The sequence below is a fragment of the Oncorhynchus kisutch genome, linkage group LG17 (genome assembly GCF_002021735.2).
Source record: "Oncorhynchus kisutch isolate 150728-3 linkage group LG17, Okis_V2, whole genome shotgun sequence".
NCBI classification, from domain to species: Eukaryota; Metazoa; Chordata; class Actinopteri; order Salmoniformes; family Salmonidae; genus Oncorhynchus; species Oncorhynchus kisutch.
This window is the reverse complement of record NC_034190.2, coordinates 64,997,435-65,024,877: the sequence shown is the minus strand read 5'-3', so window position 1 is coordinate 65,024,877 and position 27,443 is coordinate 64,997,435. Positions and strand designations below refer to the sequence as shown.

Sequence of the window (27,443 nt, the reverse complement as noted above, 5' to 3'; positions counted from 1 at the left end):
TTTATGGATAGGCAGGTACACACTCCAACACTCAGACGCCATTTACAAACAAAGTATGTGTTTAGTGAGTCCGCCAGATCAGAGGCAGTAGGGATGTCTAGGGATGTTCTCTTGAAAAGGTTGTGAATTAGACCATTTTCCTGTCGTGCTAAGAATTCTAAATGTAATTAGTACTTTTCAGGTTCAGGGAAAATGGATGAAGTAAAAAAGTACATCATTTGCTTTAGGAATGTAGTGAAATAATAGTTGTCAAAAATATAAAAAGTCAAGTACAGATACCCCAAAAAACAACTTAAGTAGAACTTTAAAGTATTTTTACTTAAGTACTTTACACCACTAGATAAAATGGATTGAGTTGAATTATTATGGTAAAAGTTATTATGGTAAAGTTGATGAGTTGGTGCCATTCAGGATAATGATCAATTGTAGCTGACTTTCCTTTCTTCCGGTCTGTAAAACAAGATTTAAAAAATGCACTCCAGTTATGTATCAGCCAAGCCTACAAAGTGTTATATTGTCAGTGAATAGAACATTCAGAATTACTCACATTTTCATGTGGTAAGGGCAGGATTTCCCTTCCAGGCCACATGTGATGGTGCCTGGTCCATCCATCACCATGCCCCTATCACAGACAAATGCCACAGAGTCACCAAACTTAAGAGACATTCTTGCTCCTCTTGTCAATTGAGCATTTAAATGACAACATACGTTTTCATTCTATTGTTTTTAAAGGGGATGAGTGGTTTGTTCCCTAACATTACTCTCGGGGCCAAGTTCTCAACACCTAAGGGGTGTTCCTAGTTTGCTAAAAAACATTGCAAAATAGTGCAGCTGGAGAAGCTATAGACTTGAAAAGGATTTGGAACCTTTGCACTCTGGAGGTGGATCACTCCATGTCCCATCTTTGGTACAGTAGATCTCTCTCGCTCCAATCAGTTTCCCTACGCGACATCGATAGCCAATCACAGTGCTGTACAAGTAAGGTGGTTCCAAATAGCCATTTGTTACTCCATTTACCACCGTAGGAGGTTCAGCACACTGCACAGCTGAAAGACACACATTTATATGATTTTACATGATTACATTACAACAATTTAGAAAATATTATGGTGACAGTATTGGAAGTTCAGGGATGTTATAAACTAAAACAATGATACCTAAAGCAATTTACCTATGACCCAGATACTGTGTGGTGCAATAGGGCGATTCGGTTCCACGCCAGCGAGAGCAGAAATTATTTTTGGTATCTCAGACTGTTCTGGCAAATCTCACATAAAAACTTCATTGGGAGGAAGGATGCTTGAAAAGCTTTTTCCATTTGTATCACAAACCATTTTTGAGAAAATCATGATGAAAGTGGATATTTTAGGCCCTATTTTAGAGCTATACATGCCTCCTGTAAGGCCCTATGATCCGTGAACCGTACACAATACAGACAACATCTTGGTGTCATTATACTCCTTAATGTGTTCTCTAAAATATGGAGTATGTCTACATTCTGAAATACACATTCTCACATTCATTTATTCAACATTTTGCTTATTTGTAGACATATTGTTTGTAACAATATACTCTTCAAACATGTCACATTTCTAGAATGGTCTCTCTGGTACTTTTAATGACATGACCCATTTTATACATAGAAATGTATATTATAGGTAATTAACCAATCACAGCCCTCCTTTAGGATTGCACATTCAGCAAGTCACCAGCAGAGGGAATTTCCCATTCACTGTGTTGATGGTGCTCATAAAATGTATAATACCTTCAGGATTAGCAGAGCGCCAACTCTGGAAATTGTATGTATATACTTGTACAGTATATATTGTTACAAATAATATGTCTGAAATGAACCGAATCAAAAAGAGTTTGAGATATTAATATTTCAATGTTGAATAAATTAATGTGAAAAATTGTGTTTCAGAATGTAGACATACTCCATATTTTAGAGAACACATTAAGGAGTATAATGACACCAAAATGTTGTCTGTATTGTGTACGGTTCACGGATCATAGGGCCCTTACAGGAGGCATGTATAGCTCTAAAAAGGGCCTAAAATATCCACTTTCATCATGATTTTCTCAAAATTACTTTGTGATACAAATGTAAAAAAACATGTCAAACATTCTTCCTCCCAATGAAGTTGCTATGTGAGAATTGGCGGGACAATCTGAGATACCAAAACTATTTCCTGCTCCCGCTGGTGTGGAAACGACCAGTAGCCTATGTAAAACATGTATGTGACAGCCTACCTTCACAGACCGGAACACGCCCATCCCAGCCATCAGTCATGCAATTTCTTACATCCCGTCCAACCAGTTGATACCTGGTTAAAAAATGGACACAAAAAGTGATTTAATCTGGCAATGCATAATTTTATTTGTACACTGTAACAGTTATGAGGGTTAGGTAGCCTCGAGAGAAAATAGACATGGTAACAGAATACTTACCCCTCGTTACAAACCCCTGTAGCTGTATCCCCAAACTGTACACCGGTATAAATGAAATCACCATAAATGATCTCTCCAGCAGATCCACATGATTTGCCTTTGGACAAGAAACTTTCACAATACATTTTTTGGGAAAGAACAAAATACACACACCTTCACTCCCACAGAGTGATATAATATAGACTAGCTATGGATCTGCTGCCACCTAATGGTTAAACAAGATAAGTGCAACCTCCTTAACACGCTACCTATGAGACAGAGCAGTTGCATTTTGTTGAATGTTCTTTATGTACTATATACTGTGCATATACATTTAATATATTCTGAACATCATTAATACTTACGTTCACATCTCAGAGTTACTGGCGTCCACTTCCCACTGACACAGGTACTATGGTAAGCGCCTCCTGCTCTCACGTATCCCAAGGCACAACTGTAACGGACCCGTTCACCAGGACCAAAGTCTGTCTGTGTTATATAGCGGTCAGAAAGGTGTGCGTTGGGGAGGTACGGTGGCACTCTACATCTGCCTAAAGGAAAGGGAGATGGACCATTTTGACAAAAGATAGAAAGTACATCTAGTATAATACCAATGCATCATAACATGTATTATATTTTTCAATGATCAAAGAGAGAGATCTTGGATGGTGTTATGTTTACCATCAGGCTTGGAGCTTTGAGTTATATCAGAGGAATGACAGAGTGGGAGCTGGGGCTGCCACTGGCCATCTGGTCCACAGGTAAGCTGCTGGGCTCCAGTCAGGAGGAAACCCTCAGAGCAGCTGAAGGTCACTGAGTCTCCGACCCTGTACACTGAGTCAGCCTCACTCAGCTTCACACCGTTGGCCACAGAAGGATCAGGGCAGATCACTTCTGCTGGAACCACTTGTGGTTTACCTCCTACTAAAATGAGGACATTTAAAATGTTAGTGGTTTTGTTTAATTCATTTTTGCATCAATAATGACAATTGTTAATGTGTCTCATTTTGGAGATGCCTCCACGGAGACAATGAGCTTATGCTTTGGTTAAAAGCATTGCAGTACAGTAGATAGGACATTAGCCATGCTGTAGTAGCCTAAAGAAACATTTGTTTATGTGATATTATCATGCTTTTGAGATAATGGGACAACTACGGACTGAATGTCCAAGGCCAACATGGTCAAGTCTCAACAGGAGTATCTTGGTGTGTGGTGCCTACAATCTCTTAGACAAGTACAGGGTCATGCCAGTCTGGTATTTCATACAGCAGGACCTGCTACATTGATTAGGAGGTGTGTTATGTATCCTACTTAGAAAGGGATAGATCTTATTGCTGCATATTACTGTAAGATTGGTCATTGAATGTTGCACACCTTCACAAGTGGGAATCTCTCCACTCCAGCCAGACTCTTTACACATTCTGTATTCCATCCCCTTCAGTGTAAACCTGTTCCAATATCACAGAGAGGATGAAAACAAATCTCAGGCTATAGGCCTATTTCATTACATTCAAGACACTTCCCACTGGGCAAGGATGTCAGTTCAATGTCTAGTTTTTATAACATTTGGTTGAGTTTTCAACTAATGTGAATTCAACGTGAAAACAACAAAAAATGTCACTACATCATTTAGTTTAAAAGTTAGGTGAAAAAAAAAGATGAAATGCCCTTCTAGATGACTTTTTGCAAATCCAATCAGTTTTCCACATTGATTCAATGTCATCACATAGATTTTTTGGGTTAAAATGATGTGGAAAACACATTGATCGAGTCAGTTTTTGTCCAGTGGGATACTTACCCCTCATTGCACACTGCATATGCCTTGTCCCTGAACGAAGCCCCTGTGTAATCATAGTGTCCATTGAACAACTCCCCAGCAGATCCACACGTTTTCTCTAAGGAGAGGACACATTAAAAAGCAGCAGAGCAGTCAGGGAACGAATCCAGGGTGGATGCGCCAAAATCAACATAAAGACTCATAGAGAGAGGTGTTAAGACAGCGACACTGCAGCCCTCAACGACTGAAGGGAATATACATTCAACTTCCCAAATTCTCTCTCTTTGCAACCACCAGAGTAGTGTCAAATGATAGCTCCTTGCCACAAAAATCTCATCCCACATATCACAGACTCAGACAGAGAGACACTTATCATAACCATAATGATATGATGACATGACATTCATTGAACCAGTGTTATGCACAACAACAATACACGGAGCTAAATGCTTAGCTGTAGCCTATTACTTACTTTCACACTTCATGGATAACATTGTCCATTTTCCAGCTTCACACATGATAGAACGAATGCCTTTGTACTGAGTGTAGCCCTCAACACATCTGTAGAGGACTTTAGCTCCTTCGCTGAATATGTTTTTCTGTCTCAGGTATTTGGCCCTGACTTGCATGTGGGGAAAGGACGGCGGCGTACCACATTTCGATGGAACTTCAGCTGTTTACAAACAAATGAGCCACACCAGAGAGGTACAGAAGAATCAGAATCAATCAAGAGTTAGCTAACGTTGTTAAAAATATATATTTTTAAATAACTATTGACTTTCTGCTTCATTAAGAAATAAACTTCAATGTGTTTTTGGTTGTTGAGACAATTACACCATGTCCATTCCAAGCTTATCTTTCTAAAAAACAATTACAATATTTCAATATATTTAGGCAAGTTAGCTGGTTAACTCATTTATCCTGCTTTGTAGTACTTATCAACAGTGGCAATTTCAATCACTGCATTAATAACGATTAATACAAATTCTAGAAATGACATTGTCGGTGTTACAGTGGTCTGTGCAATGTTATGTTTACGAATATAATAATCTTACCTGAGGCATGTATGGCAATTGATAAAAAGAACATGATTTTATATCCCAGATTCATCATTTCATCCACGTTTATTGTGCATTCGGATCTGTAGGCCTACCCGTTGAAATGTTATTGTGCTTAATAAAATACTATCTAGAGTAGGCTGTATTTTATAGTTGGGAGGGTGGAGTAGACATGTAAGTAGGCTTATTTCTATTCAGATGTTTATTTACGTCAGCTACTTAGGCTTTACTCACGGGGCGTGTTCGTTTTGCATGGCCTGGTGCCCCGGGTGGGCGGAGTTTGCACATTTTAGACCATTCCATTGGCCTTAAGTGAAATCTCCACCCAACTGGGTCACTGGGCCATGCTAAACAAACTGGCCCATTAGTAAGCTACATTGTTTAGCCTACAACCTGTGTTTTCCCACTGATATTTGTAAATCATGTATGATAAGTGGACTAAGATGCATTCCAAAATAGGAGTGAGTCAAAGTTGATATGTTTTACATATCAAATTTCATCCTGAAATCTGTTAAGATAAGTGTGGAAAGCTCTATGGCCCATTTCCCTTTGGGGACAAATCTAAGAGCCAAATATATAGGACCAAGATTGAAAAAAAAAGCTTGACAGAACATGATTAGATTACACTAGCATTGTCTGCCTCTTCACTGATTTCCCCTCCACTCCTGATCCTCCAATTTAATTTAATTTAATTCCAATAGCCTGAATTCATGTTGCAGAGCAGATCCACAGAGAGAAACACTCCCATCTTAGTAAGATTATACAATTCTAACTTCTGCACACAAAATGCAGTGAGGCAAGATTATGCCACTGAACTTGTTGTGGGAGCACTAGTTTACCACACCCTCTGTTCTGTACATGCTTTGGACAGACAAAATATGTTTCCTATGATGGTAGTTAAACTGGCAGGGCAACCCAGTTTCCACCCAACCCAGTTCCCATAAAACTTCTTATTATCAAAACATAACTAATAAAAGTCTAGCTTGTCAACTTGTTTACTGTCCCCAATTGTATTTGTATAAAACTTAACTACACTGAACAAAACTATAAACACAACATGTAAAGGGTTGGTCCCATGTTTCATGACCTGAAATAAATTATCCCAGAAATGTTCCAAACGCACAAAAACCTTACTTCTCTCAAATGTTGCGCAAAAATGTGTTTACATCCCGGTTAGTGAGCATTTCTCCTTTGCCAAAATAACCCATCCACCTGACAGATGTGGCATATAAAGCAACTGATTAAACAGCATGATCTTTACACAGGTGCACCTTGTACTGGGAACAATAAAAAGGCCACAATGCCAAATATGTTTCAAGTTTTGAGGGAGCATGGAATTGCCATGCTGACAGCAGGAATGTCCACCATAGCTTTTGCCAGATAATTGTTAATTTCTCTACCATACGCTGCCTCCAATGTCATTTTTGTGAATTTGGCAATATTTCTAACTGGCCTCACACCCCAAGACCACGTGGATCCACGCCAGCCCAGGACCTCCAGAGCTGGCTTCTTCACCTGCAGGATGGCTGATGAAACTGTTTGCACAACTGAAGAATTTCTGCACAAACTGTCAGAAATCATCTCAGGGAAGCTGATCTGCGAGCTTGTCGTCCTCACCGGTGTCTTGACCTGACTGAAATTCGTCGTCGTAAACGACTTGTGGGCAAACGCTCACCTTCAATGGCCACTGGCACGCTGGAGAAGTGTGCTCTTAAGATTAATCCTGGTTTCAACTGTACAAGGTAGATGGCATTGTGTTGTGTGGGTGAGCGGTTTTCTGATGTCAATGTTGTGAACAGATTGCCCCATGGTGGCGGTAAGGTTATGGTATGGGCAGGCATAAGCTATGGACAACGAACACAATGGCATTTTATCTATGGCAAATTGAACGCACAGCAATACCGTGACCAGATCCTGAGGCCCATTGTCGTGCCATTCATCCACTGCCATCACCTCATCTTTCAGCATGATAATGCACAGACCCATGTCGCAAGGACCTGTACACCATTCCTGGAAGCTGAAACTGTCCCAGTTCTTCCATGGCCTGCATACTCACCAGACATGACACCCATTGAGCATGTCTGGGATGCTCTGGAGCAACGTGTACAACAACATGTTCCAGTCCTTGCCAATATCCAGCAACTTCGCACAGCCATTAGAGGAATGGGACAAAATTCCACAGGCCACAATCAACAGCCTACAATCAACAACCTGATCAACTCTATGCGAAGGAGATGTCACGCTGCATGAGGTAAATGGTGGCCACACCAGATACTGACTGGTTTTCTGATCTACGCCACTACCCTTTAATTTACTTTTTTTTTTTAAAGGCATCTGTGACCAACAGATCCATATCTGTACTCCCAGTCATGTGAAATCCATAGATTAGGGCATAAATCATTTATTTTAATGGACTGATTTCCTTATATGAACTGTAACTCAGTAAAATCTTTGTTGCGTTTATATTTTTGTTCAGTGCATGTGTAGACTAGCCATGTTATCAACATTTGATTACTGATGAACCACTCATCCAAGGACAGGATGCCTATAGGCAGAGTGCTGATTTATTTTGGTCCTCGGTCTGTCATTGGTTTATAGCAGGGGTGTCAAACTAATTCCATGGATGGCCTAGTGTCTGCTGACTTTATTTTTTTCCTTTCAATTAAGACCTAGACAACCAGGTGAGGAGAGTTCCTTACTAATTAGTGACCTTAATTCATCAATCAAGTACAAGGGAGGAGCGAAAACCCACAGACACTCGGCCCTCCATGGAATGAGTTTGACACATTTATAGAAAGCACCATTTAAGTTCCCTACACATCCGAAAACCCAACAATTTATTATTTCTATTCCAACTATAGTTCAGAATTGTCCTAATTTACAAATACAGTAATACAAGTTTATATATGACTCATAACATTTCATTACAATGTCTCCACACCTTAAAGTGTTGTTGGTTTAGGTAAATGGTTGCCTCGAGTGTAGTACAATGCAGTCTTGCGAAAGATGACCACTGATACACAAACAAGGCTGTGAAAGCGGTAATGCGTGACAAGGACATTACTGTTTCCAATAACAGAAATGAAAAAAATATATAGTCAAAAGGAGGCACGCCTGCTGATTGAACCAAATAAATACTTCCTGTGAGAATAATGTACCCTATGCTTCAGTAGTTCATGCTATACACAGACACTGAAGTTTCAGATGGTAGTATAACAATGAACCAACCCCTTTCCCCTATGACACACCAGTCTGGAAACATTTGAACATCCCCAATCCCCTGCTGCCACCTTCCCTTTACGTCTTTCAGACACTTATTGTATTAGTCCTCTTTCACAGATACTGTAGGTAAAATATGAGAAGATTGAGTCATCTTGGTTATTATACCCAGGAAGCCACTCCCAGTCTTGCCCCATAGCCAGGGTTCTGCCACAGGCTTGCCCTGGCTTGAGAGAGACAGGGAGTTGTAGTGGAAACATCTAAACAGGATGACACCTCCCAATGAGCTCAATACATCTGGCCACATTATGTACCAGAGAACCAAGTCAAGTCAAACTGCCATGAGCAAGACGTTCTGACAGAGTACAACATAATTTCTTCAATAATTTACACTTACATCAGATAATTCTAGTGATCTAAAAATATCTTACAGCATCATACCATTATATCATTCAGTATGTTGTAGTCTTACAGGCTACTGACTGACTGCCTACTTATATAATAACATTGTCTTGTAACAGCCACAAAGTAATGTTGCTAAACACCGGCACAGAAGCACTTTAGAGCAGCATTGACTTTAACATGATCAATGTGGCAGTAATAAACAAGATGCACATGGTTGGACACAATCAGTGAACTGTAAGTATGAAAGCACCCATCTTCGATTACGCTGTGCTTTTTCAAATGTCACTATAGCAAATGTAAGAATCAATATTCCAAAATGTTGATGTCATGGCATGTTGACTGTAACTACAGTAGTACTGTCTAAAAAATATTTGCCCCCTTAAATCATGTTGCCATTTTAGCTGAGGACATGCAATTGATACATTGATAATGCAAAGACATGGGTGTTTCATAACATGGCCATGAATATGTGACAGAATTGCAGTGTGAAATGTGAACTCTATACACACACAGTAATGTAACATGTAAAAGTAACATGTGACTAACTAATAACATTAACTCTTAAGCCAAAATGTTAAATCCTGTATGGTGGTATTTCAGCATTTGTACTCTCACTGAGGAAACAAGGCTGGTCAAGTATGAGAATGTTCAAAAGAGATGATATTCAACTATCCAATTAAAGGGGTACATACACTGAACAAAAATATAAAAAGACAACATGTAAAAGTGTTGGTCCTATGTTTCATGAGCTGAAATAAAAGATCCCAGAAATGTTCCATACGCACAAAAATAAATTTCTCAAATGATGTAAACAAATGTATGCACATCTCTGTTAGTGAGCATTTCTCATTTGCCAAGACAATCCATCCACCTGACGGGTGTGGCATGTCAAGAAGCTGATTAAACAGCATGATCATTAGGTGCACCTTGTGCTGGGGACAACAAAAGAGCACTAAAATGTGCAGTTGTGTCACACAACACAATGCCACATATGTCTCAAGTTGAGGGAGTGTGCAATTGGCATGCTGATTGCAGGAATGCCCACCAGAACTGTTGCCAGAGAATTTAATGTTAATTTCTGAGGACTATTTCTGTCTGTAATAAAGCCCTTTTGTGAGGAAAAGCTCATTCTGATTGGCTGGGCCTGGCTCCCAAGTGGGTGGGCTTATGCCCTTCCCAGGCCCCAATGGCTGCGACCTTGCCCAGTCATGTCAAATCCATAGATTAGGGCCTATTTTTTTTATTTAAATTGACTAATTTCCTTATATGAGCTGTAACTCAGTTAAACCATTAAAATTGTTGCATGTTGCATTTAGATTTTTGTTCAGAATATATTATTCATAAGATCTTAAGTAATTGTTTATAAACTACATTGTAGAATTAAAGGATAATAATTTAAGGATAAGACAGTGTTTGTAGTCAGTGCTTTGTTTTTGATACATTTTTTCAGTGTGGCAACCCTCTCCATTAGTTACAGTGTAAATGAAATACATTGTAATAGAAAAATCACTGAATGTCTCAAATCTACTGAGACAAATAATCTCAAGGATGTCCTCTATTCAACATTCTAAAGTGCAGTTCACAATAAACTAAACGTTGACTGTTGATAAGTGTGTGCGCGCAAGGTCATGTTTGTCTCAAATCATATCGCTCTTCACCCACACACACCATCTATCTAACAGATGGCAACAGAAAGGGAACTGTAGAACAAATTCTGGCCACTACAACAACCACATTCCATACCTAATTTGCTGCTAAGACAGTGTGCTTGAACTCCTGCTTGACAATCAAATTGGTAAGGCTGGCATGGTATGAAGCAAGCCTGAGCAGACAGAGGGTACCTGGGTTCAAATACTATTTGAAATAATTACAAATTATTTAGCTGTGCTTTATAGCGCTTGCCTATTGCAATGGAATCAGCAGAAAAGTCCCCAAAGTGCAAACACTACCCACCTGGCTCTCCAGGCAAGCTAAAGCAAACACTACCCACCTGGCACTCCAGGCAAGCTAAAGCAAACACTACCCACCTGGCACTCCAGGCAAGCTAAAGCGAACACTAAAGGTATTTAACAAGATTTCTAAATTGTATTTGAACCCAGATCTGATGGCAGCGAAAATGTGGGGGAGTGGAGACACCCTTCTCTGTCCTCTTCAACTGTGGACAGCATCTTCTGCATCTCCTGGGCTGAAGCAGTTGAGATACTCCTTTAAGAGGCAGAAGGAGGGGGAAACAGAGTGTTACATCCATGCAAAGCTGTGCCAAGGCCAGGGGCCATCCTCATAGTTTGTTTTGACTGGCCTCTGCTACACTTGAGCTCAGACAGAGGAGGGTGAGGTCAATCACAAGACACAGCTTACTCTGTTTTATAATAAGCTGTTTTTAGAAATGATCAACTTTAATGAGGCAAATGGGGAAACTAAAACTGCAGATTAAAACAATATTTATAATTTAACCCTAAAAGCATCAACATGGGTAAATGGTGCGGCCCCTCTGATTCTTCTGAAAATGTTAGGGCTTTGGCAAGCAACTAGTTACAGACAACAACAAAAAACTATTTAGCATAATTTACATGTTAAAAAAAGATGAATGAAAAATATATTTTGTATAGTAGTGGTGTGTGGCGAAACTAAAAATGTGGACTCAATAGTAAACTTTGTGACAAAAGCACCAAATTTAGCACAGAAGTAGATGTATGTATCCTGAAATTACAGTCGTGGCCAAAAGTTGAGAATGACACAAATATTAATTTCCACAAAGTTTGCTGCTTCAGTGTCTTTGGATATTTTTGTCAGATGTTACTATGGAATACTGAAGTATCATTACAAGCCTTTCATAAGTGTCAAAGGATTTTTTGACAATTACATGAAGTTGATGCAAAGAGTCTATATTTGCAGTTTTGACCCTTCTTTTTCAAGACCTCTGCAATCCACCCTGGCATGCTGTCAATTAACTTCTGGGCCACATCCTGACTGATGGCAGCCTAGTCTTGCAGAATCAATGCTTAGAGTGTGTCAGAATTTGTGGGTTTTTGTTTGTCTACCCTCCTCTTGAGGATTGACCACAAGTTCTCAATGGGATTAAGGTCTGGGAAGTTCCCTGGCCATGGACCCAAAATATCGATGTTTTGTTCTCCGAGCCACTTAGTTATCACTTTTGACTTATGGCAAGGTGCTCCATCATGCTGGAAAAGGCATTGTTCGTCACCAAACTGTTCCTGGATGGTTGGGGGAAGTTGCTCTCGGAGGATGTGTTGGTACCATTCTTTATTCATGGCTGTGTTCTTAGGCAAAATTGGGAGTGAGCCCACTCCCTTAGCTGAGAAGCAACCCCACACATGAATGGCCTCAGAATGCTTTACTGTTGGCATGACACAGGACTGATGGTAGCGCTCATCTTGTCTTCTCCGGACAAGCTTTTTTCCGGATGCCCCAAACAATCGGAAATGGGATTCATCAGAGAAAATGACTTTGCCCCAGTCCTCAGCAGTCCAATCCCTGTACCTTTTGCAGAATATCAGTCTGTCCCTGCTGTTTTTCCTGGAAAGAAGTGGCTTCTTTGCTGCCCTTGACACCAGGCCATCCTCCAAAAGTGTTCGCCTCACTGTGCATGCAGATGCACTCACACCAGCCTGCTGCCATTCCTGAGCAAGCTCAACTTTAGAAGACGGTCCTGGCGCTTGCTGGACTTTCTTTGGCGCCCTGAAGCCTTCTTCACAACAATTGAACCGCTCTCCTTGAAGTTCTTAATGATGCGATAAATGGTTGATTTAGGTGCAATCTTGCTGGAAGCAATATCCTTGCCTGTGAAGCCCTTTTTGTGCAAAGCAATGATGACGGCACGTGTTTCCTTGCAGGTAACCATGATTGACAGAGGAAGCACAATGATTCCAATCACCTCCCTCCCTTTGAAGCTTCCAGTCTGTTATTCGAACTCAATCAGCATGACAGAGTGATCTCCAGCCTTGTCCTCGTAAACACTCACACCTGTGTTAAAGAGAGAATCACTGACATGATGTCAGCTGGTCCTTTTGTGGCAGGGCTGAAATGCAGCGGGTTTTTTGGGGGGGGGGGGGGGGGGGGGGGGTTCAGTTCATTTGCATGGCGAAGGGGGAATTTGCAGTTAATTGCAATTCATCTGATCACTCTTCATAACATTCTGGAGTATATGCAAATTGCCATCATACAAACTGAGGCAGCAGACTTTGTAAAAATTTATATTTGTGTCATTCTCAAAACTTTTGACCACGACTCTACGGGCCTTCAGAAAGTATTCATACACCTTGACTTTGTCCACATTTTGTGTTACAGCATGAATTCAAAATAAATTAAATCTATGCCAAACGAAAACACGTTGCAATTTTTTTTTGAAAAAATGTAATTTATAAATATCTAATTTGCATAAGTATTCACATCCCTGAGTCAATACATGTTAGAATCATCTTTGGCAGTGATTAAAGCAGAGTCTTTCAGGGTAAGTTTAAGAGCTTTCCACATCTAGATTGTGCAACAGTTGCCCATTATTCTTTGCAAAATTCTTCAAGGATTGTCCAATTTGTTGTTGATCATTGCCAGACAATCATTTTCAAGTAGATTTAAGTCAAAACTGTAACTAGGCCACTCAGGAACATTCACCATCTTCTTGGTACTGTAATCAACTCCTGTGCAGACTTGGCCTTGTGTTTAGGTTATTGTCCTGCTGAAAGGTGTATTCATCTCCCGGTGTCTGGTGGAAAGCAGACTGAACCAGGTTTTCCTCTAAGACTTTGCCTGTGCTTAGCTCCATTCTGTTTATTTTTTACCCTGAAAAACCCAGTCCTTAACAATTACAAGCATACCCATAACATGATGCAGCCACCACTACGCTTGAAAATATGGAGAGTGGTACTCAGTAATGTGTTGTATAAATTTTTTGCTGTATTACTTTAGTGCCTTGTTACACACAGGATGCATGTTTTGCAATATTTTTAGTCTGTACAGGCTTCCTTTTTTTCACTGTCAATTAAGCGTCCTTCCTAACTCCAGCATCTGAGTTAGGAAGGACACCTGTATCTTTGTAATGACTGGGTGTATTGATACAACATCCAAAGTGTAATAAGTTCACCATGCTCAAAGGGATATTCAGTGTCTGCTTTTCAAAAATGTGTACCCATCTACCAATAGGTGCCCTTCTTTTCGAGGCATTGGAATACCTCCCTGGTCTTTGTGGTTAAACCTGTGTTTGAAATTCACTGTTCGACCTTAAAGGGACCTTAAAGATAATTGTATGTGTGGGGTACAGAGATGAGGTAGTCATTCAAAAATCATGCCAACCACTATTATTGCACACAGAGTGAGTCCATACAACATATTACATGACTAGTTAAGCAAATTTCTACTCTTGGTACTTATAAAAAAGGGGTTGAATACCTATAGACTCAAGACATTTCAACTTTTCAATTTTAATTTGTTTAAAAAAAATGAAAAACATTATTCCACTCTGACATTATGGGGATATCGTGTGCTGGCAAGTAACAAAAATATATATAATTGAATCCATTTTTAGAGAATCTTGTTTCTCATGGTCTGAGTGTCCTTTAGATGCCTTTTGGCAAACTCCAAGTGGGCTGTCATGTGCCTTTTACTGAGGAGTGGCTTCCGTCTGGGCCTGATTGGTGGAATGCTGCAGAGATGGTTGTCCTTCTGGAAGGTTCTCCCATCTCCACAGAGGAACTCTAGTGCCCCGTCAAGAGTGACCATCGGGTTCTTTGTCACCTCCCTGACCAAAGCCCTTCTCCCCCTGCTCAGGTTGGCCCGGGTGGCCAGCTCTAGACCTGATATAGACAGTGTGTTCTTTTCCAAATCATGTCCAATAAATTATAATTACCACAGGTGGGCTCCAATCAAGTTGAAGAAACATCTGAAGGATTATCAATGGAAACAGGATCCACCTGAGCTCAATTGAGTATCATAGCAAAGCGTCTGAATACTTATGTACATTTTTATTTTTACTCGCTTTGTCATTATGGGGTATTGTATGTAGATTTTATTTAATCAATTTTAGAATAAGGCTGTAACGTAACAAAATATGGAAAAAGTCTAGGGGTCTGAGTACTTTCTTAATGCTTTCTAAAAGGCTGATGGCATCGGCGCCCACATTGCCCATATCGGTGGCCATCGTAGGTCATACCGGTATGTCAGATTAGCTCTAAAATTACCAATTTCTTAGCTTCTGAGTATCACAGAAATACAACACTTTGAATGAATAACAGACAAAATGTTCATAACATGTGGCTATGGATGAAATGCATCAAATTAACAACTTAAATTTAAAATATATATTTTGAAACATTAAACTTGTGTGGGACAAATTGTGTGGGACAGTCCCGCATTTTGGCCCTTTGTTCCACGTCCCCCAACCAAACAATCATTTCCTGCATTTTATTAACAAATTCAAACACCACTAATTTAGAAAAAAAGGTTGATTTGTCCCGTATTTCAGTCACACATTCCAACCTGTCTCTTGCAGTCATGTTACGCTTACATATACAGTTGAAGTGGGAAGTTTACATACACTTAGGTTGGAGTCATTTAAACTTGTTTTTCAACCACTCCACAAAATTCTTGTTAACAAACTATAGATTTGGCAATTCAGTTAGGACATCTACTTTGTGCATGACAAGTAATATTTCCAACAATTGTTTACAGACAGATTATTTCCCTGTATCACAATTCCAGTGGGTCAGAGGTTTACATACACTAAGTTGACTGTGCCTTTAAACAGCTTGGAAAATTCCAGAAAATGATGTAATGGCTTTAGGAGCTTCCGATAGGCTAATTGACATGATTTGAGTCAATTGGAGGTGTACCTGTGGATGTATTTCAAGGCCTACCTTCAAACTCAGTGCCTCTTTGCTTGACATTATTGGAAAATCAAAAGAAATCAGCCAAGACCTCAGAAAATAAATTGTAAACCTCCACAAGTCTGGTTCATCCTTTGGAGCAATTTCCAAATGCCTGAAGGTACCACTTTCATCTGTACAAACAATAATACGCAAGTATAAACATCATGGGACCACGCAGCCATCATACTGTCTCCTAGAGATGAACGTACTTTGGTGCGAAAAGTGCAAATCAATCCCAGAACAACAGCAAAGGACCTTGTGAAGATGCTGGAGGAAACGGGTACAAAAGTATCTATATCCACAGTAAAACAAGTCCTATATCGACATAACCTGAAAGGCCACTCAGCAAGGAAGAAGCCACTGCTCCAAAACCGCCATAAAAAAGCCAGTCTAAGGTTTGCAACTGCAAATGGGGACAAAGATAGTTTTTTTTGAGAAATGTCCTCTGGTCTGATGAAACAAAAATATATAACTGTTTGGCCATAATGACCATTGTTATGTTTGGAGGAAAAAGGGGGAAACTTGCAAGCCAAAGAATACAACCCCAAACGTGAAGCATGGGGGTGGCAGCATCATGTTGTGGGGTGCTTTGCTGCAGGAGGAAAATTATGTGGATATATTGAAGCAACATCTCAAGACATCAGTTAAAGCTTGGTCGCCAATGGGTCTTCCTAATGGACAATGACCCCAAGCATACTTCCAAAGTTGTGGCAAAATGGCTTAAGGACAACAAAGTCAAGCTATTGGAGTGGCCATCGCAAAGCCCTGACCTCAATCCTATAGAACATTTGTGGGCAGAACTGAAAAAGTGTGTGCGAGCAAGAGGCCGATAAACCTGACTCAGTTACACCAGCTCTATCAGGAGGAATGGGCCAAAATACACCCAACTTATTGTGGGAAGCTTGTGGAGGCTACCCAAAACATTTGACCCAAGTTAAACAATTTAAAGGTAATGCAACCAAATACTAATTGAGTGTATGTAAACTTCTGACCCACTGGGAATGTGATTAAAGAAATAAAAGCTGAAATCAATCACTATTATTCTGACATTTCACATTCTTACAATAAAGTGATGATCCTAACTGACCTAAGACAGGAAATTTTTACTATAATTAAAATGTCAGGAATTGTGAAAGTGAGTTTAAATATATTTGTCCAAGATGTATGTAAACTTCCGACTTCAACTGTATATATAATAAGGATGTTGTACTGGAGATGTTAAACACTTCTCCAATCATTACTAAGATCTGATATTCTGCACAGCGCAAGACGAGACATAGGCCTATCGTCAACCAATAACATTTCTCAAATACTTTCCAGCAAAATTCGAGCTAAACTTGGAGAGGACAGTTACCTAACTACTTACAAAAATGTTGCTTCTGACGAAGTGCTACAAAAGTAAGTAAATAGCCGTGTTAGACTGAAATAAGGCAATTTTATCTAACTTGTGAGGCTCTACATGCTCATTAGTTGCTCATTTAACATATTTGCTGTATAGCCCCTTTGGAAAATGTAAATATTGTTGAAAATGTGAAGACAAAAACACATTTTTTACGTGAATCACATTTTTATGTGAATCACAACAGCATTGCCCCCAGTTTGGGAATATCTGCTCAAGTAGAATTCACTCTTCTCCTACTCAGGTGTTTTAACAGTTGATAATCAGATAGAATTGACATGCTGTACCAAAATGAACGAATGGCAGGTGTCAACACAATCGCGCATTAGATGACACATTCAGAGTACTACATTTCACATACTATAAAAACCTTTTCTTTTTTTTTGCATACTATTTAGTACACTAGTATGGGTATTCAGAAACACCCAGTGTCTTGGAAGATCACAATGATTAATTAGTATTCTACATAACCAAATTTAACAGCATAGTATAATGTTACTGTTTTACGATGGTTAGCTGAATAGACAAACAAATATATATACACGCTACTGTTCGAAAGTTTGGGGTCACTTAGAAATGTCCTTGTTTTTCTGTGAAGGGAGTAGCACACGGCGTTGTATGAGATCTCAGTTTCTTGGCAATTCCTCGCATGGAATAGCCTTCATTTCTCAGAACAATAATAGAGTGACAAGTTTCAGAGGAAAGTTTATTTGTTTCTGGACATTTTGAGCCTGTAATCCAACCCATAAAATGCTGATGCTCCAGATACTCAACTAGTCTAAAAGGTGGCCAGTTGTATTGCTTCTTGAATCAGCACAACAGTTTTCAGCTGTGCTAACATAATTGTGAAAGGGTTTTCTAATGATCAATTAGCCTTTTAAAATTGATTATCTAACACAGCGTGCCATTGGAACACAGGAGTGAAGGTTGCTGATAATGGGCCTCTGTACGCCTATGTAGATATTCCATAAAAAATCTGCCGTTTCGAGCGTCATTTACAAAATTAACAATGTCTGCACTGCATTTATGATCAATTTGATGTTATTTTAATGGACAATTTTGTTTTGCTTTTCTTTCAAAAACAAGGACATTTCTAGGTGACCCCAAACTTTTGAACGACAGTGTATATTGTGGACAAAATACAAAAGGCATTTGCCACTATGTAGAATATGCTTGTATTGAAACTAAATACAGGAAGAATATATCGTTTGTTAACACAAATCGGCTCTAATTTGCTCACATAAAAAATATTTGAAAATCAAATGAAGGGTTTACAGGTGTAGTTTGGACATTTAATCTGTAAAATTCTGCCAACATTTTTTATTCATGTAGTGGATTTCATGGATTTTCCGCAAAATCCTGCTGTTGGTCACCCTAAATTGTACAATAAATGTGTGATAATAAATAAATATCTGGTTATTTGGGGGAATTTGAATGTTTTACTGCTTGAAAGACATTGTCTCTTTGCAATCATTACCAATTTGGGGTCAATAATAATAACCTCCGTTGGCGCCCCTTAAGCAAAAAATATGTTGGGTGCTTTTAGAGTTAAAAGGTAGAGTCAGTGATGCACATAGAGAGCAGAATCGGGCCGACTTCCGCAACAACTAAGACTGCGAAGCATGAGACAAAATAGTTTTGGTCCTGTAGCTATTGCCATGCAGCAGCGTGAAGCACACCCGTGCGGATACTCTGAGTGCATCATCGTCTTGCATTGTGCTCTCCTGCAGTAACTGACGTTTATCCTACTGCTTGTGGAAAGGTCATATCACCGAGCCTCAGTTGAAGGACATAAGTAACATCATAAACATATTTAAAAGAGCGAGACATTCATACAGAAAGACAACACTAACTTGGCTTTGTGCCAACTCTGCTCCCTCAGGGTCCTCAAAGGACTGCATGCTGGGTAGAAAGGGGGCCAGGGGCCGTCGAGATTGAGGTAGGTTGCCAGCGCTGTAGAGGCGCGGTCGCTTCACCTGGTCGTGACTGGACAGCGGGGTGAAACTGTTCCTCCGTAGGAATGTGGCAGGAACGACGTCATTACGGACTTTATCCTGGTGAGACAAGATTAAGGAAAGAGAATCAGAAATGAGAGAAATAAAGTGTGTTTCACTGTGTGTGTGTGTGTGTGCACACGCCTTGCTTGCTACACTTCTTGTGAAAACAATCCAGCTGGAACAAACAGAAGATTGAAGGCGCTTTGCGGTTCCTTTCCCAGACATGTTATTCTCCCTCCATTTAACAGGGCTATTCTCAGGAAAAGGCAGTGTGGTCATTTTTATGAGTGTGACGCCCACACCACCAGGGACATCTGGTTAACACACTGTACTGGGGACAGCACTGAGGTCTGTTCACACCGGAACTACAATCCCATCAGAAAATATTCATACCCCTTGACTTATTCCACAGTTTGCTGTGTTACTATTAAAACATGGATTAAAGATATGTTTTTTTCTCATCCATCTACACACAAAACCCCATAATGACAAAGTGAAAACAATTTGAGCAAATCTATTGTAAATAAAATACAGAAATATCTCATTTACATAAGTATTCACACCCCTGAGTGAATACTTTGTCGAAGCACCTTTCGCAGTGATTACAACTGAGTCTTTCTGGTTAAGTCTAAGAGCTTTCCACACCTGGATTCCACACCTGGATTGTCCATTATTCTTTTCAACATTTTTCAAGCTTTGTCAAATTGGATATTGATCCTTGCTTGACAACCATTTTCAGGTCTTGCTATAGATTTAAATAGATTTACAGAGTACCAGTCAAAAGTTTGGACACACCTACTCATTCAATTGTTTTTATTTTCTACAATGTAGAGTAATAGTGAAGACAACAAAACTAATGAAATAATGTTAAATATATATATATATATATTCTTCAAAGTAGCAACCCTTTATCACAGCTTTGCACACTCTTGGCATTCTCTCAACCAGCTTCACCTGGAATGCCTTCCAGTCTTGAAGGAGTTACCACATATGCTGAGCACTTGTTGCCTGCTTTTCCTTCATTCTGCGGTCCAACTCATCCCAAACCATCTCAATTGGGTTGAGGTCCGGTGACTGTGGAGGCCAGGTCATCTGATGCAGCACTCCATCACTCTCCTTCTTGGTCAAATAGGCCTTACATAGCCTGGAGGTGTGGTGGGTCATTGTCCGGTTGAAAAACAAATTATAGTGGGACTAAGCGCAAACCAGATGGGATGGTGTGTCGCTACAGAACGCTGTGGTAGCCATGCTGGTTAAGTGTGCCTTGAATTCAAAATAACTCACTGATAGTGTCACCAGCAAAGAACCCCCACAACTCCTCCTCCATGCTTCTCGGTGGGAACCACACATGCTCAGTGTCTCACAAAGACACGGCGGTTGGAACCAAAAATCTCATTTGGACTCAGACAAAAAGGACAGATTTTCACCTGTTTAATGTCCATTGCTCGTGTTTCTTTACCCCAAGCAAGGGTCTTCTTCTCATTGGTGTCCATTAGTAGTGGTTTCTTTGCAACAATTCGACCATGAAGGCCTGATTCACGCAGTCTCCTATGAACAGTTGATGTTGAGATGTGTGTTACTTGAACTCTGAAGCATTTATTTGGGGTGCAATCTGCAGCTGGTAACTAATGAAATTATCCTCTTCAGCATAGGTAACTCTGGGTCTTCCTTTCCTGTGGCTGTCCTCATGAGAGCCAGTTTCATCATAGAGCTTGATGCTTTTTGCAACTGCACTTGAAGAAACTTTAAAAGTTCTTGATATTTTCCGGATTGACTGACCTTCATGTCTTAAAGCAATGATGGACTGTCGTTTCTCTTTGCTTATTTGAGCTGTTCTTGCCATAATATAGACTTGGTCTTTTACCAAATAGGGCTGTCTTCTGTATATCCCCCTACCTTGTCACAACACAACTGATTGGCTCAAACGCATTAAGGAAAGAAATTCCACAAATTAACTTTTAACAAGGCACACCTGTTAATTGAAATGCATTCCAGGTGACTAACTCATGAAGCTGGTTGAGAGAATGCCAAGAGTGTGCAAAGCTATCATCAATGCAAAGGGTGGCTACTTTGAAGAATCTCAAATATATTTATTTGTTTAACACTTTGTTTGTTACCACATGATTCCATGAGTTATTTAATTGTGTTGATGTTTTCCCTATTATTCTACAATGTAGAAAATAGTACAAATAAAGAAAAATTAACTTTGCCTCTCAGGAACATTCACCGTCTTCTTGGTAAGCAGCTCCAGTATAGATTTGGCGTTGTATTTTAGGTTATTGTCCTGCTGCAAGCTTAATTCATCTCCTAGTTTCTGGTGGCATGCACATTAAACCAGGTTTTCCTCTAGGACTATGTCTGTGCTTAGCTCCATTCAGTTTATTTTTTTATCCTGAAAAACTCTCCAGTCCTTAACGACTACAAGCATACCCATAATATGATGCAGCCACCACTTTGCTTGAAAATATGGAGAGTGGTACTCAGTAATGTGTTATTGGATTTGCCTCAAACATAACACGTATTCAGGACAAAAAGTTAATTTCCCACATCTTGCAGTATTACTTCAGTGCCTCGTTTAAAACAGGATGAATGTTTTGGAATATTTGTATTCTGTACAGGCGTCCTTCTTTTCACTCTGTAAATTAGGTTAGAATTGGAGAGTAACTACAATGTTGTTCATCCATCATCAGTTTGAGCCATTAAACTCTGTAACGGTTTTAAAAAGTTACCGTTAGCCTCATGATGAAATCCCTGAGCGGTTTCCTTTCCCTCCGGCTACTGAGTTAGAAAGGAAGCCTGTATCTTTGATGTGAATGGGTGTATTGCTAAACCATCCAAAGTGTAATTAATAACTTCACCATGCTCAAAGGGATATTCAATGTCTACTTTTTATTTAAAAAATTCACATCTGCCAATAGGTGCCTTTCTTTGCGAGGCAATGGAAAACCTCCCTGGTCTTTGTGGTCGAATGTGTGTTGAAATTCACTTCTCAACTGAGGGACCTTCGAGAATTGTATGTGTGGGGTACAGAGATAAGGTAGTCATTAAAAAATAATGTTAACCACTATTATGCACACAGAGTGAGTCTATAGTGTGACTTGTTAAGCACATCTTTACAACTGAACTTATTTAGGCTTGTCATAACAAAAAGGTGTAAAATACTTACTCAAGACATTTAATCTTTTCATGTTTAATTAATTTGTAAAAATGTCTAAAAACATAATTCCACTTTCACATTATGGGGTACTGTGTGTAGGCCAGTGACAAAAAAACAACTATTTAATCCATTTTAAATCCAGGCTGTAACAACAAAATGTGGAAAAAGTCAAGGGATGTGAATAATTTCTGTAGGTACTATACTGTATAACCAGAACACAGGGAATCTGCTGATTAGATTACATTTACATGAAATAGGCCCTTTGTGTGGTTGAGGGTGGAGATGGTGCGCTGGCTTTTTATAAGAACAATTTCACTACAAAATAGAACGCTTCAAACCACACCTCCACAGCTCAGCCAGATGGTAATGACTCGGCTGTTTACTGGCAAACTGACCCTTGAGGGAAAGTCTTCGGATCAGTGTTCAGAACAGGCTACATCCGTTACCGAGAAGGAAACAGGAAATAAACCTATGAAATTAAGAAGAACGCACAGTAGATTGAACAGAGATATGGCAAGGAGAGCAACTCACTAATGGCCTATCCCGGTGAGTGTTCACAGCCTTCACTTTCAGGTCAAACATGTCCACTTTGCAACCTGGCCGAGAGATGGAGAGAATAACAGTCAATGTTAACCTGAGAGAGGGAGGAGACATATGTGGATTCTGAGACAGGTTAGTCTTGGATGAGATATCCTACCATAAGCCACAGGGGTGAGCTTTAGAACCGTGTGGAGGGGACACTTCAAGTAGGGCAGGCCATCTGTGCCAACAGAAACAAGAATGCCAACGACTTCACTTAGAACATTACACGTGAGATCTATGCATCATCTCAAGACAACTCAATCTTATGCATTTCAATGACACATGACAGTTAATGATACATATTTATTTTTCAGGGATTATATTTAGATTAGATGAGATCATTACTCAATAGTTTGCATTACTTCCCTGTCATGACATCTGGGATCAGGCATTGACAGACAGACAGAGGTGCCCAATGCCCAGTCACAGACTTTACTAGCGTTTAAAATGCTCTTTTAGGTACAAACCACTTTTGCTCCTGACTTGACAGACCTTTAAGAGGGCCATGTGACATTGTTAGCCTCAACTTAATTACCTCGACTAACAGGTGCCACCGCATATCACCTCTGTACCAGGACCCTCTGTATATAGCCTCACTATTGGTTACACAAAACATGCCATTTACATTTTTTGTTTTGCATTGTTGGTTAAAGGCTTGTAAGTAAGCATTTCACTAAGTATGACACATGTTTACTTTTATTTCTGTCCTGTTTCATCCAGGATGAACATGAGCAAGTGTTTTTTCACTCAAAACAAGCAGATGTAAAATAAGAGGAGTGTGTTTGTATCCTAGCCAAAGTAAATTAGTTTCCTAACACAGGGCTGTGTCTATATGCGAATCTCCATGTTTATATAAATGAGATTGTGTGTTTGTACCTGCACTCTTATCCAGGAAGTAAGCGAGCAGGCATCGCATGACAGCCTGGTGGCAGATGACCAGCACGTTGCCTTGTCTCTCCAGTTCCATGATGACCGGCTCTAACCTCTGCACTAGGTCCTGGTAGGACTATGGAGGGGGGAGGGACAAACTGAGCTCAATGACTCAGATGAATAGGCCAGATAGATCTCTGTAGAGAAGAAAGAAAGAATTACCTCTCCCCCTGGGTAGCGGTAGTGGTACTTGTCCTGGTCTCTCAAGGAAAACTCCTCAGGGTAGGTTTTCTCGATTATATCATAGGTCATCTCCTCACACACACCCTGAGACATAGAAATTTCATTTTAAAAGACAATCATGATTTAACAATGTAACCACTACCATGTTTTGTAACCACTACCAGGTCATTAGTGCACTGTGGTACTGACTGCATCGATCTCGTTGAGTATCTTCCACTGCTCGTAGGGCACCCCAAGCTCCTCAGCAGTCTGGATGGTCCGTCTCAGCTGGCTGGTCCACACCTTTAGGTCTGACAGACCATGCTCCTCCACAAAACCCTTAAGCGCTCCAGCAAACTGAGGATTAGAATAGGCATAGTAGGTTTAATAGTGTACGTAAGAGGGAGATGTCATATGGTGATTAGGTGATTTAAGAACACCTTCCTAATATTGAGTTGCACCACCTTTTGCCCTCAGAACAGCCTAAATTTGTCAGGGCATGGACTCGACAAGGAGTTCCACAGGGATGCTGGTCCATGTGGACTCCAATGCTTCCCATAGTTGTGTCAAGTTGGTTGGATGTCCTTTGGGTGGTGGACCATTCTTGATACACTTGGGAAACTGAAATCCAGCAGCGTTGCAGTTCTTGTCACAAACCGGTGTGCCTGGCACCTACTACCACACCCCATTCAAAGCCACTTCAATCTTTTGTCTTGCCCATTTACCCTCAATGGCACACATCTCAATTGCCCAAAGGCTTAAAAGTCCTTCTTTAACCTGCCTCCTCCCCTTCATCTACACTGATCGAAGTGGATTTAGCAGGTGACATCAATAAGGAATCCTGGCTTTCGCCTGGTCAGTCTGTCATGGAAAGAGCAGGTGTTTCTAATGTTTTGTACACTCAGTGTACATAGAATACAGAGCAACATAGCAAGAGCTAGCACAATTTGACTCTACTTGTATTGATGTACTTAAAGAGAAGTCGGGTACCTTTTTCCCTTGAACAGACAGCATTGAGTCACCCCCGATGCGTCCCTCCACGTTGTGGTCGCTCTCTCCATGCCGACACAGGTAGATAGAGTGAGAGTGCACGTGGATGTTCATGAGGTAGTACACGATCTTGCTCTGGATGTAGTCCTGCACCCTGTTGACCAGGAAGCTCCGGCCCACATTGATGACCTGGATGAAGGACAGGTCCCTAGGGGTCAGAGGTTAGACTGGAGGTCAAGATGTGTGACCTGATAGCATCTTTATCCCATGCAGACTGATCATGAAGATATACTCATCAGTAAAATGAATTCTCAATAGTTGGGAGAAATCAAAGAAATTGAGACATACGAACATTCAATAAAATTATACTGAACATGTTACATGAGCTGAAATGAAAGATCCCAGAAATGTTCCATACTGCACAAAAAAACATATTTTTTCTCAAATGTGCAAACATTGGTTTACATCCCTGTTAGTGAGTATTTCTTCTTTGCCAAGATAATTCACCACCTGACAGGTGTGGCATATCAAGAAGCTGATTAAACAGCATGATCATTGTCTATTGATCATTGATTGTATTATTTCAATGTAGAGCCTCTAGCCCTGCTCAATATACCTTATCCAACCCTTTCGTTCCACCTACCACACATGCGATGACATCACCTGGTTTAAATTATGTTTCTAGAGACAATATCTCTCTCATCATCACTCAATGACTAGGTTTACCTCCACTGTGTCCACATACTACCATATCTTTGTCTGTACATTATGCCTTGAATCTATTCTATCGTGTCCAGAAACCTGCTCCTTTTACAGTTCCGGACGTACTAGACGACCAGTTCTTATAGCCTTTAGCCGTACCCTTATCCTACTCCACCAAAACCCTGAAATTTCCATCCCTAACTATAACATTTTCCAACAAGATAGAACTGCCAAAGGGGGAGGCGTTGCAATCTACTGCAGAGATAGCCTGCAGAGTTCTGTCTTACTATCCAGGTCTGTACCCAAACAATTTGAGCTTCTACTTTTAAAAATCCACCTTTCCTGAAACAAGTCTCTCACCGTTGCTGCTTGCTATAGACCACCCTCTGCCCCCAGCTTTGCTCTGGACACCATATGTGAACTGATTGCCCCGCCATCGATCTTCAGAGCTCGTGCTGCTAGGTGACCTAAACTGGGACATGCTTAACACCCTGGCCATCCTACAATCTAAGCTTGATGCCCTCAATCTCACACAAATTATCAATGAACCTGCCAGGTACAACCAAAGCTGTAAACATGGGCACCCTCATAGATATCATCCTAACCAACTTGCCCTCCAAATACACCTCTGCTGTTTTCAACCAAGATCTCAGCGATCACTGCCTCATTGCCTGCATTGTCATTGTCTGCGGTCAATCGACCACCCCTCATCACTGTCAAACGCTCCCTAAAACACTTCAGCGAGCAGGCCTTTCTAATCGACCTGGCCCGTGTATCCTGGAAGAATATTGACCTCATCCCGTCAGTAGAGGATGCCTGGCTATTCTTTAAAAGTGCCTTCCTCACCATCTTAAAAAAGCATGCCCCATTTCAAAAAATTAGAACCAGGAACAGATATAGCCCATGGTTCTCTCCAAACCTGACTGCCCTTGACCATCACAAAAACATCCTGTGGCGTTCTGCATTAGCATCAAATAGCCCCCGTGATATGCAACTTTTCAGGGAAGTTAGGGACCAATATACACAGGCAGTTAGGAAAGCTAAGGCTAGCCTTTTCAAACAGAAATGTGCATCCTGTAGCACAAACCCAAAAAAGTTCTGGGACACTGTAAAGTCCATGGAGAATAAGAGCACCTCCTCCCAGCTACCCACTGCACTGAGGCTAGGAAACACTGTCACCACTGATAAATCCACTACAATTGAGAATTTCAATAAGCATTTTTCTACAGCTGGCCATGCTTTCCACCTGGCTACCCCTAACCTGGTCAACAGCCCTGCACCCCGCACAGCAACTCACCCAAGCCTCCCCCATTTCTCCTTCACCCAAATCCAGATAGCTGATGTTCTGAAAGAGCTGCAAAATCTGGACGCCCTACAAATCAGCCGGGCTAGACAATCTGGACCGTCTCTTTCTAAAATGATCTGCCGAAATTGTTGCAACCCCTATTACTAGCCTGTTCAACCTATCTTTCGTATCGTCTGAGATTCCCAAAGAATGGAAAGCAGCCGGGGTCATCCTTCTCTTCAAAGGGGGAGACACTCTTGACCCAAACTGCTACAGACCTATATCTATCCTACCATGCCTTTCTAAGGTCTTCGAAAGCCATGTTAAACAGATCACAGACCATTTCGAATCCCACCATACCTTCTCCGCTATGCAATCTGGTTTCAGAGCTGGTCATGGGTGCACCTCAGCCGCACTCAAGGTCCTAAACGATATCATAACCGCCATCGATAAGAGACAATACTGTGCA

At 40.5% G+C, this 27,443-nt stretch overlaps 2 protein-coding genes across 6 annotated transcripts in view; both read right to left on the bottom strand.

Annotated features, from left to right (window-relative positions):
• Nucleotides 1-366: 366 nt before the first annotated feature.
• On the bottom strand, nt 367-7,006 carry LOC116354429 (complement receptor type 1-like). Of its 2 annotated transcripts, none has more exons than XM_031794361.1 (11): nt 5,263-7,006; nt 4,680-4,880; nt 4,229-4,325; nt 3,805-3,878; nt 3,112-3,351; nt 2,796-2,981; nt 2,452-2,548; nt 2,254-2,327; nt 867-1,046; nt 548-622; nt 367-450 (listed from the first exon to the last, which is right to left on the bottom strand). In XM_031794361.1, the coding sequence occupies exons 1-10, from the start codon at nt 5,318-5,320 to the stop codon at nt 612-614; spliced, it is 1,218 nt and encodes a 405-aa protein (XP_031650221.1). In that variant the 5' UTR covers nt 5,321-7,006; the 3' UTR covers nt 367-450; nt 548-611. The 2 variants fall into 2 exon arrangements, with proteins under 2 accessions (XP_031650221.1, XP_031650220.1); XM_031794360.1 differs by having other exon boundaries at nt 3,112-3,354; nt 5,263-7,004.
• A 644-nt stretch (nt 7,007-7,650) lies between these two features.
• The window catches only part of LOC109908105 (6-phosphofructo-2-kinase/fructose-2,6-bisphosphatase 2), a 33,423-nt gene continuing 13,630 nt past the window's right edge, over nt 7,651-27,443 (bottom strand). For 2 of the 4 annotated variants that reach the window (XM_020506570.2, XM_031794358.1), the window contains exons 9-16: nt 24,988-25,195; nt 24,208-24,354; nt 23,998-24,102; nt 23,782-23,911; nt 23,021-23,083; nt 22,855-22,919; nt 19,023-19,223; nt 7,651-11,094 (exon numbers count right to left, since the gene is read on the bottom strand). In XM_020506570.2, coding sequence (XP_020362159.1) covers nt 11,041-11,094; nt 19,023-19,223; nt 22,855-22,919; nt 23,021-23,083; nt 23,782-23,911; nt 23,998-24,102; nt 24,208-24,354; nt 24,988-25,195 — 973 coding nt within the window. In that variant the 3' untranslated portion in view covers nt 7,651-11,040. Of the gene's footprint in view, nt 11,095-19,022; nt 19,224-22,254; nt 22,757-22,854; nt 22,920-23,020; nt 23,084-23,781; nt 23,912-23,997; nt 24,103-24,207; nt 24,355-24,987; nt 25,196-27,443 lie in introns of those variants that run through there. The other 2 variants (XR_002257625.2, XM_031794359.1) reach the window with 2 other exon arrangements.